We start from the raw sequence: 16,726 nt of genomic DNA on the forward strand, positions 1-16,726 counted from the left end.
GGAGAGGAGAGGAGAGGAGAGGAGAGGAGAGAGGAGAGGAGAGGGTGGGGATGCTCGCAGCGCCCCGAACACGTCACGCCGTGTCATTTCTTTCAGCCGTAGTTCCTCCGAATTTCACGCGCTGCCGTCCGGTCCACGCGGGGGGTCGCGGCCCCGGCCGGCGTCGCCGAAAGCGAAACTTGCTGAGACTCGGGCCCTTCTTCTAACTACTAGTCCGAGCTTGTGCGCTCTAGAGCTAGTTTAGGTGAAACAGTCACGTGGTAGATGCAAGAGTGACTGACTGACACTCGGCTCACTGACTGACTGACTGACTGACTGACGGAGACCGCGGCGCTCTTTCTCTCTCTCTCTCTCACTCACTCACTCACTCACTCATTCACTCACTCCACGTGTCCCGTATTTATATTAAAGTAATCGTTCATAATCCTCCTCTCCGTATTTATTTATTTATTGACATTATTGATAGTAAGTTAGTATCGCTGTTGTAGCGGGCGACGCTCGCAAATCAAGGCCGCCCGCATCCGTGAGGATGGAGCCCGGCGCCTGCTGTGTCCCCGGACCCGGGTTCGAGGCCGAGTCGCCCCCGCGCGTGGGGGCAGGTCCGCCCGAGGGCAGAGGTGGCTCCGGGGTCAAGAAGCACCACCACAAACACAACCTGAAGCACCGCTACGAGCTGCTCGAGACCCTGGGCAGGGGTACCTACGGCAAGGTGAAGAAGGCCATCGAGAGACACTCGGGCCGCGAGGTAAGGCCGCCCGCCCGCCCGCGCGCTCGCGGTCCTCTGCTGCCGGCCAGCGGGTGGCGCGGTGGTTGGGGCGTTATCATCTTGCGCCGCGTATGCCGCTCCTGCTCTAGGCGTTCTCGGCGTAGCTTCTTACCGGGAAGCGGAACGAACGGTGAGAACGCCCTGCTGCGTAAATGGGTAAAATCGGCGTAAAGCTCGTGATCCGGCGCTGCGGGCCTTCTTGAAGAAAGCGGTCGGGTAAACGAACGTTAGTCTCCGAGGCAACGGTGTATTAATTGCATTTAGTCTTATAGCTGCAGCTTTTCTCCACTTCTGATGTTGCGCTGATTTACCCATTTGTGCTGGAGCGATTTAAGGTAAGCACCTTGATCAGGGGCACTACGGCAGCGGGCGGGATTCGAACCCGGTTCCTTGGGTCCAAAGGCTGCGATCGCTGCGCTGCCTGACCCCCCCCTTGAGGGTCTGTCCCTGGCTGCGGCGCGGTTCCATGCGCCGTACGGCACGCGTGTGTTTGACGCTGAAATTCATCTGTTGACAAGTTGGGTCCCTTTTGCTTGCGCGATTTTATGATGATGATCGGAAGCAGCCGCGGGGAGCGTCGCCTAACGGACGGAGGTCAGCGAGGGTCGTGGTGCGGACCGTGTTGCTTTCGTCGCGTTCAAACCGCATGTACGTGGAAGGCGTGAAGGATGGACCGAGAGCCAAGTCAGACCTAGGAAACGCACACGCTTGGAACACACTCATAGGGTCCTGCGATACCTTCGCGCCCATCTCCCTATGCGCCGCGTCGGGGTCTTTATTGTCACGTACGTCACGCCCGACCTACCAGCGCTGCTTTGTCAGTGTTGTGGTAAAAATTGCCACGGTAAGTTGAGTGATAGTTCCACGTGTTGCAGAATTTGAAACCTGCGCGCTTATCTGGCGGAACGGCAAGAACTTTCCGCGAGCGAAGCGCGGAGCGAGTCGGCTCATCGCGTCCTCCCCTTCGCCGCCGCCTCTCTGGTCCCAGGTCGATTTGGTTACCTTTCCCTCTAGGCGTGTTACCATTGCTGGAAGATGCGGTGTTTATGTTTACTTTGCTTTACCACGTTGCGGTAGACCTGTTAGGGAGTAATTTATGGAGAGTGACGTCGGTTGGGGAAATGTCAAACTCGATGGGCGCGATCGGGCAGAACTCGCGGTGCTAAAATTAACAAGGTGGGAGGTGGAGCCGCGGTGCGTCGGGACGCCGTTCGGAGCCTCGTCCGCATTTAGAACGCGGCATCGGGTCGAGAACGCCGCGGTCCGCTGGTGCACCCTGTCCTTGTTTGACATGCAGGGGATGATGATATATCGGCGTTTTAAGAGGACGCCGGAGGACCGTGTGTCTGGGGAGGGGGGGGTGTCAGAGTGACTCGGGTTCACAGGCATCCGTATCAGCTTTGCGTAACTAACCATCTGCAATGGACCGGTGTCCCATCCAGGGTATACCCTGCTTGGCCTCGTGCCAGCAGCTTCCGGGATAGCCTCTGGACCACCGTGACCCGGACGGTCAGCGAGAGGAGGAGAGCGAGCGAGGTTCGACCGACGGGTTGCTGCACGTGTGAAGCCTGTAGCCCCAACGTGCTGCGGGAGTGATTCAGGAACCAGGATGCCCCCGTCAGCTGGCACTCGACGTCCCGCCAGTGCGACGGCAGAGATTGCGACTGTCCAACAGGAACCGCGCTTCTTGTGTCCTCTGGGCAACTTTTGGTTCGTCTTTTTTCCGTCTGCAAGGAGGTCGCCGGTAAACCGGGTGACGTCAGCATTTGAATTGCCCCTCCAGGGGGCTGACTGCCGCTGGCTCTTCCCCCTGTGTCGTGTTCAGTGACGCCCGCGGTGTCTCTTTGTCACCGGCGTCACGGTGGCACCACGATTGGATGAATGTGGCACGCGCACCTGGGGCTGTCTGCTGGTGAACCCTCTGAATCCCAGAGCCGGGTGCGACTGGTGAAGTCAGTGCTGAACATACGGGGTGCTCACCTGTGTTGTGTGTGTGTGGGTGGGAGAGAGACATGAACCTCACATTTGTCCAAGAGTGGAAAACACAGTGAAGTACCACAGTATTAAATGTACTGGCTCGGTAGTTACGCATGTGACATCAAGGCTAGATATGTGTGGGGTCAGCTGTCTGGAGGGACTCTTAACACCATATCGCTTACGGTTGGGCAATGTTTGAGTCGTTGCTCTGATGTGTTCCTGTTTTTGCGTGTGTGTGTGTAAGGTCATCTTGGAGTGGAAATGAAAAGGGCATGAAACTTTAATATCCAGTGGACGCGAAGATCCTCAAGGTTCTTTCTTCTGACTTTGATGTGGTGGAATGTATTCCCTCTGTCACTCAGAGCTGCTGAGTCCTTCTCACCATTCAAGAAATGTCTCAAAACAAAACTTCTCGCACCCGCTTTCCTCCTGATCACCTGTCTGCCCAGTAAACTCGCGCAACAATATCAAAAAAAAAAAAAAAAAATGCCCCCGTCATTTCTATACGCAGGTACTTGTGTAAAGTGCAGCGCAAAAACCGTGGCATTGGTCTAATTGATTGTACTTTAAGAATCGCATGTCTGCATCATTATTTTTGTCTGTTGGTGAAATCCATCGCTGTTTACTTTGAGTTCGATGTCACTATGGAGAAACGCACCTGCTGTTAAATAAATAAATGTGAATGTAAGCATGGGGGGAGGCGGGGGGGCGGGGGGGTCCCGCTACACGTTTCACCGTGGCAGCACTTAACTGATTGTTTCGTGACCAGAGACGGAGGAGGGACGACGGAGCTATAGATCCTGGTTAACGCGTTTTGTTGGCTTCATCGCACCGCCTGTCTGAGGAGGGCTGCTGTAGAAAACTCCGGAAAGGTATTAATAATAATTACTAGAAAACAAGGGCTGTGAGTGCGCAGCGACGGTGTAAATCCTTAAATGAGGCTCGGCGTGCACGAGCGCGTCGCCTTCTCGGAGGGTGTGCGGAAGACCATCGGACTCGGACGGTTTGTAATTCTCCGGAGATGAGCCGAGAAGGCGCACCGGGCTTGTCGGCGCGCGTGTCGGCCAGCAGGGGGCCTTCCGGCCGGAGCGCCGGACTCCGGCGACGTGGCATGTGCCGGACCGCATGCAAAGCCGCACCTGGCAGCGAAGGCGGACGCCGAGGACGCGCCGTCGGGCCGCGCCAGCTGGCACGCGGATCAAACGCGAGGCGCCCTGCGATGCGGGAAGGTGGGGCCCGGGGCCGGGAGGCCACCGCAGGCCCGAGACGCTGCTATCCTTATGAGCTCGCGAGTCCAGTAAATTGGCACTACGGGGGTTGCGCCCACTCTCATCCGGAAGCGGACGTTTGCTTGTCCTTCGATGGACTGGCATCCGGTCCCAGGTGCGCCCTGCCTCGTGCCCTACGCTTCCGGGCTCGACTCTGGGCCGCCGCCACCCTGCGTCGAACAAGTGGTTAATGCTCACGGTGGAATCTCAGCGATGATGTGGATGGATGGAAATCTACCGAGGGAGTCCAGGTGGAGCGCGTGTTCACCGGCCCGGTTCCTTAACCGCTCTTCTTAATTCTGAAGCGTAGAGTCGGTCCCTCGCCATCCCGCTTTGGTCCGCCGAGGCCTGCATAGAACGAGAGGGTGAGCGGGGGGTGCTGTCGTAGTCTTTCTCTAACTAGCAGAGCTTCGGTTGTTTACCACTTTCCCTTTACTTAAGCACCCCCCGCCCCCCATCTGTATGTGCCCATTGTTAATCTCTCTCTGCCCCTCTGTCTCCTTTTCCAGCTCCTCAAATTAGTTCCAGAGGCTCATCTATAAGTGATTACACAGATTGCTCTGTGTGTGTGTGTGTGTGTCCATGTATAGAGCAGAAATTGTTCCCGCGGTGCTGTCTTGGCTGAGTGTAGCTGTGTGGAGATGACAGTGTATGGGCATATGAATGTGTTTCAATAAGACACACACGCACACGGGCATGATCAAATCCAGGCCAGCCAGATCCGATGATCTTCCGCTTCCGTTTATCCCCCGGACGCAAACCGTCAGAACCGAGGACGTCTCTTCTAGCCGAAACCCCCCGGTCCTAATCGGTCCGTGACCGAACGCGGAGCGTGACGGTCGGCGGTCGACGGGACGCGAGCCTCTGCTTCCTCTTCCTCTTCCTCCCAAAGGCCCGGCTCACGCGGGAGGCCGGCAGCCCGTTTCCCGTCGCGGGCTCGGCTCGTACCGACCGCCTCTCCCCCGCCCCGTTTAGGGCCCGGTCTCGGTTACCGCGGTTACCCAGCCTACGGACGCCGCACGCTCTGAGGGACATATGGAGCCAATAGTCTGTAGCGGCGCTGATGAATGTGGTGCGTGCGCTACACGTCTGACCGCGGGCTCACAAAAAAAAAAAAAAGTGGAGCTATTTGTAACACCCCAGGAGAAACTCCCTTGGAACCCGCGCTGCTGTTCGACTACCCAGCATGCTAAGTTTACCGTTAGTCGCAGCTCCGCCTGAACTAACGAGAGAGACGGTAATAGAGTAAGAGATCCCGTCTTAATTCTGCAGGTCAGCAGGGGGAGTAGCGGTCAGGGCCTTTGGCCTCGGAAGTCCCGGGTTTGAACCCCACCTCCCGCTCTAGTACCCTTGATCAAGGTACTTACCCTACCCTATATGGTAAAAATTACCCAGCTGAATAAATGTGAAGGCTGCCTTTAGGCAACGCGCGCACGGGTGATCCTCGACTTGGGACGTACGCGACTCGCGACGAGCCGGACGTTTGACGGCCGTTCCGTTAACTTTTACGTTTCTTGCGTCGTTCTCGAGTCCCGGTGTTCGGACAGTCGCTTCTAAAGACGATCGTAGTAACATCTAGTGGCCGCGCCACATTCCTTATCGACCTGGCGAGCGCGCGTCGGCAAGTGCGTTTTATTTACGCAAATGTTTATTTACGGAATGCCTTGTTTGTAAATTTTTCTTTAAAATGGCAAGCGGTGAAGTGAGCGTTCTGGCATTGCAGGAAAGAAAAAGCGAAACTGGAAATAATAATGTCCTTTAAATTATTGTTGCATATTAGTATTTTAGCGCTAATGAAAGTATGTAACGAAACCTTATTATACAGCACAGCATTTGTGCATGTTAACTTTTTATATATTTTTATGCTTTATATAATACGGTATAAGGGGACAGCTGGGAGCATAGTGGTTAGAGGTGCTGCTTTTGGACCCAAAGGTTGCAGGTTTGATTCCCGCCTCCAGCTGTAGTAGCCTTGACCAGGGTACTTAACTCTGAATCACTCCACTGTACCATTGTGTAAGTAATTGTAGGTAGCTTGATGCTGTAAGACGCTTAAATGCTTGTAAATGCATGTTTGTGACTTGTGCCGAAGCCATCGGTCGTTCACCTGTAAAGTTGGCAATCGGTGTCAAGTAGTGTGTTGTGCGCAGTGCTGACAGGTCGTGTGACTGCCGGTCCCCAGGGTGCAAAGCTCCCCATCTCTGGGGGTGCGTCGAGGGCTTTACCGGTAGCGCGGTGCCTACGGGTCCTATCCAGGGCCGGAGTCCGCTCGGCAGCCTGCCGTCGTCACGGCGACACGCTGGCGCTCGCGGTCCGCCCGTTCGGACAGCGTAAGGGACGGGTTCTACCGGCAGCGGTGGCATGGCGCGACCCTTAATTAACGCGCCACGTGCTTGAGGTTTTGCGACGGAGACCCTTCATTTTCTCCAGCAGGGAAGCCGCAAGCGACGGGACGGGATGGGACGGGACAGGCGAGCGACTGCATACGGCGACCGCGTGCCAGGCGCGTCGGAACGCTCTGACGCTTCTCCTCTCTCGCTCCCCCAGGTGGCCATCAAGTCCATCCGCAAGGAGAGGATCAAGGACGAGCAGGACATGGTGCACATCCGCCGCGAGATCGAGATCATGTCCTCGCTCAAGCACCCCCACATCATCGCCATCTACGAAGGTCGGTGCGCCTCGGCCGCCTGGACCGTGACCGATCGGAGTTGCGCGCGGCGCAGGGAGCGGCTACGCGCTCGAATGCCCGAACGTGTGGAGAGCGCCGGAATGTGCTTTAAATTGCCTCGTCGGGAAGGGTCAGTCTGAGGGTGTCTTTGGTCTGCCTCGGGTGGGTGCGTGTGCGTGAGTGCAGAGCGGGGGGTTTCTGGGGGGTGGGGGGGTGGTGGTCCACACATCAAAGGGGTCTCTTCTTCTAGGGCCTCGTCTTGATCTCGTAGCCAGACATGTGTTGACATTTATGGCAGCCTGGCTGGGAATGGTCTCCTGCCCCCCCCCCCCCCCACCCCCTGGTGAGATGGAGGGAGGGTTGTGTGGCGGTAGGGGGCGGGGCGGGGTATGCCCCGCACCCAGAGCGACGTCCCGTCTCGTCGTTTCTGTACGCCGTAAATCCGGCTCGCGGATCTTGCGGAGCGAGCGCGTTCCTCGGGTCGCTCTTCGAGCGTGGGGCTCCGAGGGTCCGAGTCGGCGCGGTACGGCGTCGGCACCGCAAGCGAAACGCATGCGCCGCTGAGCGCACCGCAGCTGGAGCGCTCCCTTGGACCCTGGGTTTTGGAATTCGGGGGGGGGGGGGGGCGATGAAGGAACTCCCCTTGAAATGAGGCTTTGAATTCATTCTGTTGTTTCCCATCTTGGCATTTTTTTTAAAAAAAATTATTTTTCATCATTTTATTTTTATTGCTTTACTGCTTCAGTTTCTCAGAGGTCCAATAGCCTGTGATACTCTGAGTTGGACCCGTCCAAGAAAGCGTGTCAGTCCACAGCCTTATTACCACTTGACCCTCCCGGCAAAGAAGGAACGCGTGTAGCGCGTCTTCCTGTTTGCCCTCCGCCGATGCGCCCTGCCGCTCAAGGGTTTTTAACCGTTACCCCGTCGCTGGGCTCAGCCGCACTTTCCTTTCTCGGAGCGCTCGCGAATGGCTCGAGCGGAGGGAGCTGCGAAAACGAAGGAAACGACGCGGTCTCGCTCGTCGTCTCCTCCGGGGCGTTTCGGCCGGACGGCCGCCGAACTTTCGCCCCGTCGGGACGCGGAAGAGACCCGGCCTCTCGCTTCCTCCGCGCTTCTCGGCTCGTTTCTCAGTCGCTCGCTGTAAAAAAGCAGATCCTTCTTATGCGCAGAAATGCCGCGTCTCCTCGCTTCCGCTGCACGTTCTGTCTCCTGGGATCCCTGGGGCAACGGCGAGCGTCGCTCCGTGCACCGCGCGTGTTGAGTTTAACCCGCATTTGACACGCGGGACGGTGTTCCGCGGGCAGACGGCAGGCGTCGGTATTCGGAATCTAGAATTATTTTCGGAAGAATCGATCCCGAAGAACGCGTGCGGGTCGATGGTGGACAGCAGATAAGTCGATGTGTAAATTTACATTTCGCTCGTTTCTCTGACGCTTTTTGCCGAAGGGCCTTAGTGTTGATCTACCTACGGTTATTTACCCATTTATACAGCTGGGTAACTTTACTGGAGCAATTTAGGGTAAGTACCTTGCTCAAGGCTACTATGGTGTGCGGAAGGCGTGGGGATCGAACCTGTGACTTGGGGTCTAAAGCCAGCGGCTCTAACCGCTACACCACCGGTTGTCCCCAGACTGAGGAGTAAAGAGGATTTGTTCCGTCTTTATTGTTGCTTACGTCGGAAGTTTACTCAAATCTCGAGTCGCTCGGGTGTCTTGATGGGCTTCGTATGTTTCCTGCGGAGTTCTTTCCCCGCAAAGATGCCTCTCTGAGTCTAGGTCGCGTTTCAGCGCGGAGTCAACGCGGTACTTCGCCGCGGGCCGTCGGGTAACGTCCGAAAGCCGTAAGAAGGGCTCCGACGTGCGCCGGTTGTAGTGCCCTGGAGCAGCTCCGACGTACCGGGAAAGCGGCGCGAGCGGACGCGAGTCTGCGACGGGGAAGTGACCTGGTGGAGGAGGGTTCGAGCCGCGACGGGTTTGCGCTCGCCGCGACTCGCTCGGCCCCGGGCTTCAGCCGCACCGACGTCGCGGACCCCGGTCGGAACAGCTGCCGCCGGATCATCGTTTCTCCGTTTAGTCATAATCGTGAGTCAAGCCGTGTCGGTGTGGAAAGTGCCGTTTTGTTACGAGGGGAGGAGCGTTCGGGCTCAGGAAGTCGCGGCACAGGGAGCCCGTCCGCGGTCCCTCCGCCTTTCAACGTGGGCGTCCGCGGCCGATGGGCGCGCGAGCGCCGTGGGTTCGATCGGTGACGCGAAACGGACGTGCGAATCGCCTCGCGCCGGCCGGAGCTCCCTCAAACGCGCGGCCAGAGCGCTCGGCCTAGCCCGTTTAACCCCCTCGCCCTCCTCTCTCCCCCGCAGTGTTCGAGAACAAGGACAAGATCGTGATCGTTATGGAGTACGCCAGCAAGGGCGAGCTGTACGACTACATCAGCGAGCGACGGCGGCTCGGCGAGCGCGAGACGCGCCGCTTCTTCAGGCAGATCGTCTCCGCCGTGCACCACTGTCACAAGGTGAGCGCCGAAGGGCCGACCCTCAAAGTCCGTGGCGGCCCGCGTCGGCGGTTCGGGCTCCGAACGACGGCTCCCCCCTCCTGGCCCTCGCTCTTGCTAGTTAGACCCAGACCCAGAGGGAGATGGGCTCGCTCCTTCCCCGCGCGGCTGGAGAGCGGCTGACGTCACCTCGGCAGTCATCGGGGCGTGGAAGCGTGCGCGGGGGATGAGCGCGCCATCGAAACGAGCGCTAATACGTATGCTTGACTGCCACCATTTACTGCGGCGCGCATGTGCTCCTGCCCACGGTGAACCAGTTAACAGCAGTGTTCGCGACCGCAGTCATTAGGAGCTCCTCTGAACCGGCCGTGTTTCCGGTCTCCGGTCCCACGTGTTAATGATTGGGTTTTTTTTTTTTTTTGTTTTAAAAACAAAAAAAAAGCAGTCACAATGCAGTTTGCCCATTCGCCAGATGACTTGCGAGAGCACTGTTTACTTTCACATGTAATTAAAAACGGCACGGGCCATGAGGCGCGCATGCGGTCGAAGCGGAACCCTTGTCGATGACATCACAAAGACCGCAGCGGCGGGCGTTCTCGAATGGAACGCAGATTGTCGGCGGTTCGCCGGCTGAACGCCGGGGGGCATTTGCTCGGCCGCGTCGCTCTGCTGGGGGGGGGGCCCACCGAGTCGTTGCGGTGTCTCGCGAGTTCTGACCATCGGGTTCGTTGTGCTCTTTGCAGAACGGCATCGTGCACAGGGATCTGAAACTGGAAAACGTGCTGCTGGACGAAAACTGCAACATTAAGGTAAGATCGGCGGCGGCCCGCTTTTGCGCCAGCTGGCTGGAACTCGGCCTTCCTGCCCAGACCGCTGGCGTTCCTGTCCTGCGGGGTGCGGGCGTGGGCAGGAAATGCGGGCGGGGCGGTGGTAGCGGGTGTGCCACGAGAAGGTGCCGCTGCACGCAGGGTGCAGTACGGGAACAGGGCGTCCACACTCAGGATGTGCTGGCACCGCAGGCCGCGGCTGACCCGCAGTCCGTCCTTGCGTGGGCGGAGCTTGCGGAAGTTGACGCCGGAGTTCACGGGAAGCCTCTCCGTTTTCCTTTCCCCTGCAGATCGCCGATTTTGGCCTCTCCAACCGCTACCACGGAGACAAGCTCCTGCAGACGTTCTGCGGCAGCCCGCTCTACGCCTCTCCCGAGATCGTCAACGGGAGGCCGTACCGCGGTCCGGAGGTACGTTTACGCTACTTCGTTTAGCAGGCGCTTTTCTCCAAAGAAACTTCCAACGAACTCTGTGGTGTTATCAGGCCGCACACCTTATTCACCGCGGTGACTTACGCTGCTAGATACACCACTCACAATGGGTCACTCATCCACGCACCAGTGGAGCACACTCTCTCTGTCACAGCATGTCTTTGGACTGCGGGAGGAAACCAGAGCACCCCGAGGAAACGCACGCAGACACGGGGAGAACATGCAAACTCCACACAGACTGAGCGGGGGTCGAACCCATGTCCTCTCGCACCACCCAGGCGCTGTAGGACAGCAGCGCTACTCGCTGTGCCAGGCGCGTGAGGTTGAGTGCCGCGTACACCCGCAGAACCGCCGGTCTGTTTGTAGAAGGACCGGTGCGTAAAACGGGCCTTCCGATAGCGGGTAGTACTGGAACAGAGATGTGCGCCGAGTAGCGGGGCCAAGCGGCGGATGACCTAAGTGCCCAGGAATGGTGACTTCCATTGAACGGCAGCGCTAATTCTTCAGATATTTTCGCATTACGTAATTTTTCCGAGCGCACCTATTGTTGAGGGCCTTTCTGTTTCCCTGTGAAAGTTATTTTTGGAGAAAAGTCACACGGTCCGCTTGAATTGATTTGCCATAATTTACTAAGGGGCTGAAAAAACAGCAGATAGTTATCAGAATTAGAGGTCTGGCGGGGAGGGGGGGGAACCCGCAAATTACAGATAACGCTGGAAATCAAAACAAGGCGCAGCACAATAGGCCCCACCCTGCCGTTCCTGCAACTCCCCGAAAAGATGACAAATTCGAGGAAGCCCCCGCTGCGAGCGCTCCATCCCGAAGGATGTTCTCACACACGCAACCCTTGGCCGGGCTTCCCGAGCCCTGGCCTTCGGCGTGCCTGATGAGGCCCCTCGGGTGGGGATGACCCCAGAGGGGGAGTTGCTCGCCGGGCGCTGGGGCTGTCTGGTTACCACACGGTCGGTGCTTTTCCCTTACTTTCTCTTTTATTCCCTTAAGAGACACTTCTGTCGAGTGACGCACAGTGATTGCTAACTATTATTTAGATTACCGCTTTATCCAAGGTGGTTTACCGTGTTATGCACTGCACTGCACTGCACTGCACTGCACTGCACTGCACTAAACTCACTACGGTCATTCGCACATAAAGCGGAGCGGTGGAGCACGCACACTATGGGCAAAGTGGACGTTCCCCAGTTCACCTGAACACGCGTTTGGGCTGTGGGACGAAACCAGAGCACCCAGGCGAAATTCAGGAGAGCGTGCAAACTCCGCACGGTCGACCGGATTTGTACCTGTGTCTGAATGCGGCTCGGGAGCCGTGAAGCGCCAGCGCCGCCCATCCAGTAGGCACGTTTAGGTGGAGCGTTCAGTCCGCCGAGTACCCGGAATCCCTCAGAGTCGAGGTTTCGGGCCGTCACCTGGTTTGTCGCGTTATGGGTGTTTGGCGATGTGTCGTGTAGAAGCCGGCAGAAGGATGGCGTCTCGGCGTCGAAATGTGCCGAGCGATTCGCTCCCAACCTACAAGGCGCTTGATGACGCGGCGTGACGTGCGTGTGGCGTGTTTGCAGGTGGACAGCTGGGCCTTGGGCGTGCTCCTCTACACGCTCGTCTACGGGACCATGCCGTTCGATGGGGGGAATCACAAGAACCTCATCCGCCAGATCAGCAACGGGGAGTACCGGGAGCCCACGCAGTCGTCAGGTACGGACCCCGCGCGCCTCCGCAGCGCGGCAGCTCGTCGCCCGCGACCACGAAACCCGCTACCGCCGCTTCGCCCCACATCCTGGATTAGCGATTAAAACTTTTGGGCTTCGTTTTTGGCTCGGATGCGTGTGGTTTTCGCCGCGTTGTTTTCGGTCAGTTGCAGCCATTCTTCGGCGGCATAATCGTTTTCAGATCTCTCCCCAAACTTATTGCTTCCAAGTTTTTTGATTCCTCGCTGGAACACGTTTCCTGTCGAGCGCTTGTAAAAACGCACCATGACGGGAGCAATTGGGTACGGATGGGTTTCTTCTAGAATGAGAACAAGGCTCCGAACGGAGAGCGCGGGAGGCCTGTGGATACGGACTAGGGCCACGGCGCAGAAAGAACACGCGCGGATACAGGAGGCCAACCCACAGTGGGCTCTTGAACCTTCTGCCACCCGCTAAAATTCAGAAGGGAAAAACCTAAGCGGCAAACCCCACGCAGAACGCCGGAGCGGCTCCGTCGTAGAGCTCCGTGTCGGTAAGGACGAGAAGCGCCGGAGCGCCTCGCTTTAAAGAAGGAACGGGCAGAGGCAGAGGGTGGTCGTCCGCACGCCTGACGCCAGGAGCAGCCTCCGGGCGAGCCGCTCCTGTTTGAATGCGTCTCAGGGTTTCGCAACTCTGAACTGTGCGAGTTTAAGTGTAGTCTTTAAATATTCATACCCCATGATGCGCCAAAAAATCTACTTTGAGGTGCTTCCGTTCATGTCCCTACTCTGGCTTTCGAAGCATTTCTTTGCATTCATGCGGACCAGGTTTGGATTTTGCAGACCGGAGTCGCCACCATGCACTCTTCTTCAGTTATGGTTCGCATTGTGCCGCGTTAAGTTCTCGACTTCCATCAGCCCTTATTCGCTAGTTCGGCCTTTTATAATCTCGGTGATCGCGGCCCCGTACGGACTGTCCGAACCGTGTCCGCTTGTCCGCCGAGTGTCCCTTCACGCACGTTGTTTTCATCGATTTCTTTTGTCTTTACTCTTCCGACTGTTTGCATTAAAGGCTGAATTAATGCATCGACACTATCATATGAACGTATGTCTTCCGTGAGCATTTTGTCCGGCGCACGGTGCATAACGGCTATGAAAGAGCTGAACGAGCGCGGGTAGTATAATGTAGAGTAATTAATGAAGGGAAGCTGCCTTTTTGTGTCGCGAAAACTGTTTGGAATTGTGTCTTTTAATGGAATTTGGTGCTTTCGTCATGAACGGGTGTCAGTTTTGGGGCTCGGGAACGCTTAATTACCATTGAAACTAATTGCATCGTCACTTAGGGAAGTCACCTCACTGAGGGTTTTTCAGAAGCAAATTGCTTTCGTAAGGGGGGCGGGAGGGGGGGCACTGGCCTGTGTTCTACTATTGTCCTTTACAAGCTCCCGCAAGGTGACGTTTTCATCCCGTCTCCACAGACGCACGTGGTCTCATCCGCTGGATGCTGATGGTAAACCCGGAGCGGCGCGCCACGGTGGAGGATATTGCCAACCACTGGTGGGTCAACTGGGGCTGGAAGACGAGCGTGTGCGACTGCGAAGCGCAGCGGGACGCCGGCTCTCCGATGCTGGCCCGACTCCTCGACTGGCAAAACCGCAGCGAGCCCCGCGCCGCCAGAAGCGCCCGCCCCGACCCGCCTCGGCCCGCGTTCGTCCGACAGCGCTCGAAGAAGTCCAAGAAGGAGAACGACGCAGGCGTGTCCCCGGGGGGAGAGGATGACAAACCGGGGCTGAAGAGGCCGAAGGGAATCCTGAAGACCAGGCCGGGCGGAGACCAGTGCTCCCGCAGCCTGGGCGAGCTGGAGCCGGGGGCGGGCCTGCGCGCGCGGGACGCCGAGCCGTGCTCCAGCCCCGAGCGGGACGAAGATGAGGGAGAAGAGGAAGAGGTGGCCTTGGCTGGTGGTTCGCCTGCGAAAATGGTGCCCACCCTCCCGAAGAAGGGCATCCTGAAGAACAGCCAGCAGCGGGAATCGGGCTACTACTCTTCCCCCGAGCGCAGCGAGTCTGCTGAGCTCCTGGGGGGCACCGCGCTCACCCTAGCGGCTAGCTCGCCGTCTAAGAGGATGACCGGCAGGAAGGGTATCCTCAAACGCAACGGAAAGTACTCCACCTACAGCGGTCTGCCTGCCGCGGGGGTCCCCGGGGAGCCTCCCGCGGGGGACTCGGGCCTTTCCCGTAGCCAGAGCCGGCCCTCCAGCATAGCGGGCGACGACGGCGGCGGCGTTTCCAGCACGTCCTTCGGCGGGCCGGACTGGCCCCCCGCCGCCCCTCGGCCCAGCATCAGGGCTTGCGTCTCGGCCGAGAACCTGCTCCAGATGTCCGGCTTCAGGGGCCTCCAGGCCGCGCCGTCCCTCCACGGAGGCAAGCTGAACCGTGGGGCCCGGGGATCCCCGGGCGACAATGGCAGCTTTTCCCTGCTGGGTGACCTGGAAGACATGACCCAGGTGTACCAGCAGGCCCTGGACATCGGCAGCAGCCTGGCCTAGCGGACGGCGGAGGCGACGAGGGGCGGCTGGGGTGTGTGCGCGCGCGAGTGCGTCTGTGTGCGTGCACGTGCTCGTGACGCACGCAGTTGGTGTATAGCTGGCTTGTTCCAAGCGGGATGAAAGGAGAGAATTGCACCAGTCTCTCTCTCTCACGCGCACACACACACACAGGCACACGCGCACACACCCTCCAGCAGACGCCCCTGTGTAAAACGGCAGCCCTCAGCCTGCCTCCCAGCAGAGAGACGTTAGCCGTGTCCAAATGTTTACATGTGCAGAAGAGCGCAGTGGGAGGACGGAGGAAGCGCGCGTGCGCCGAGAGCCGCGCCGAGTTTACCGACGCGCCTTAGGATTCGCGGGGTGCGTGCTTCTGCCGTCTCCTTCCCAACAGCCGAACCAGGGTCTCGCTTCTTTGCTATTTATTGTTCCGCTGCTTATATTGGATGATGTGGAACTGGCGTCCTTGGGTTTACCGGACTCGTCCTGAGCCCAGTGCTCCCAGTCCTCTTGTGGAACCGACATATATGATCGTTATTTAACCGCATATCAGATTTGCCAGAACAGCTTCGCCTGTAATACGTGAGGCCGTGCGTGACTTGAAAAGGACAAATCTGTGTCCCATATATACAAGGTGTGTGGCATGAGGGGCGTGTGTGACCTCTGTAGGAAGTGCCTTTTCGCCCTATCTGATAGCGTACGTCATTTCCTGGGAGCGGAGAGGGATGCCGGGTTCGTTCCATGAATGTCGAGGCCCGGGACCGAGAGGACGCGTGACTTGCCGGGCGTCTGTTGTTGCAGAGGACCGTGGACGGGATGAGAGTTAAAGTGAAGCTGAGGGTAGGTAGGGACCGTGATGAGATCGGGTGGCCCCGAGCGGCGGCGGCGGCATCCCGATGCGCCGCGGCTCACGTGACGCCTTCGGCCCAGTCGTACCGCGCTGGGTTCTGCGAACAGATGGAGATGCACAAAGAAAAAAAAAAAAAAACTGTTCTCGTTTGTCACACGCCTGGAATGCCGTAGACAAAAACAAACTGCTTCCCCTTAAATTCTTTTTTTTTGGTTTATTTAAGGGGGCCAAACGTTGCGGGGGGCTGCCTGCTATGTGGAAACACTCGTCATGTTTCGGGAGTTGTTTAACCCCCTTTAAAAGGGGGAGTGGGGGGGGGGGGTGCGTTTTGGAAAGCGATTAAGGGAGCCAGGAGGGGAAACATGGTAACCGGTTCCGCCATTTGGCCCGTCACTGTCGAGAGTTACCGTTTATTCCGGGAAGGGACAGCGGGGCCAGTTGGATGTGCTTCACAGGGCTGGCAGGGCTGCGTTTGCACCGGGCGTCTCGGAGCTGCGCCGCTACGCAAAGCGTGTTTCCGACTCCGGTCGCGTCTGTGTGCAAGCGTTCAACGAATGTATTTCGGGAGGATAAAGAATGTTTGTTTTTTTTTTTTTCCGCAGAAGGGCGGAGAGCGAAGGACGGCTGAGCTGAGAGACGCGGTGGCCGCGTGTGCCGATTGACCCGTCCGTCGGAGGGGGACGCGTCGGTAGCCCGTTGGGCCCTCGGGTCGCCCCCTTCGCCCGGACGGGACGATTTGACGTCGATAAGGCTAGAGAGAGCGCGATGTACGTAGGGTGAGGGATGCGAGTGTGTTGCGCAGGAAGAGTTCGGAAAGTCAGGTTTTAGAAGCCAAAGAGGGAGCAGAGCTTTAATTTGGGCAACCAAAGGGCTGGCCTGCGAGTGCCGGTCACGAGGCGCTTGCGGAAGGGCAGCGTCAACCGAGCGATTGTATTTTAAAAATACACCAAAGAGCTAAGGGTATAGCGTGCTGTTTTTATAACCCCCCGCCTGGGGGGGGGGGCTCAGGAGTCTGAGGGACTGGCCATCTGGCCCAAAGACTGTTTTCGTGGTTCCCGGCACAGCGCCGCTGGTGGCCAGCCACGTGGAAGGTGTTTCTCCAGGACAGAGGTGAGTTCCAGGGAGCTTCGTGCCGCCGAGGTGCCCGGCGGAGGCGATCGAGGCGTCCGAACCGCAGGGCCCCGCGCGCGTCATCCGGCTGTCCCCTATTGGTGGTTCCGCTCTGAAACGCC

At 58.1% G+C, this 16,726-nt stretch overlaps 1 protein-coding gene across 2 annotated transcripts; it reads left to right on the forward strand.

Moving 5' to 3' along the window:
• Window positions 1-337: 337 nt before the first annotated feature.
• Window positions 338-14,738, forward strand: LOC108931406 (NUAK family SNF1-like kinase 1). 2 transcript variants are annotated; one of them, XM_029249533.1, is made up of 7 exons: window positions 338-745; window positions 6,559-6,679; window positions 9,036-9,187; window positions 9,910-9,975; window positions 10,284-10,403; window positions 11,999-12,131; window positions 13,581-14,738. In XM_029249533.1, exons 1-7 carry the CDS (start codon window positions 530-532, stop codon window positions 14,645-14,647), a joined length of 1,875 nt encoding a protein of 624 aa, XP_029105366.1. In that variant the 5' UTR covers window positions 338-529; the 3' UTR covers window positions 14,648-14,738. The 2 variants fall into 2 exon arrangements, with proteins under 2 accessions (XP_029105366.1, XP_029105370.1); XM_029249537.1 differs by lacking the exon at window positions 338-745 and adding an exon at window positions 757-3,615.
• Window positions 14,739-16,726: the final 1,988 nt, after the last annotated feature.

The sequence above is a fragment of the Scleropages formosus genome, chromosome 2, assembly GCF_900964775.1.
Source record: "Scleropages formosus chromosome 2, fSclFor1.1, whole genome shotgun sequence".
Taxonomy (NCBI): domain Eukaryota; kingdom Metazoa; phylum Chordata; class Actinopteri; order Osteoglossiformes; family Osteoglossidae; genus Scleropages; species Scleropages formosus.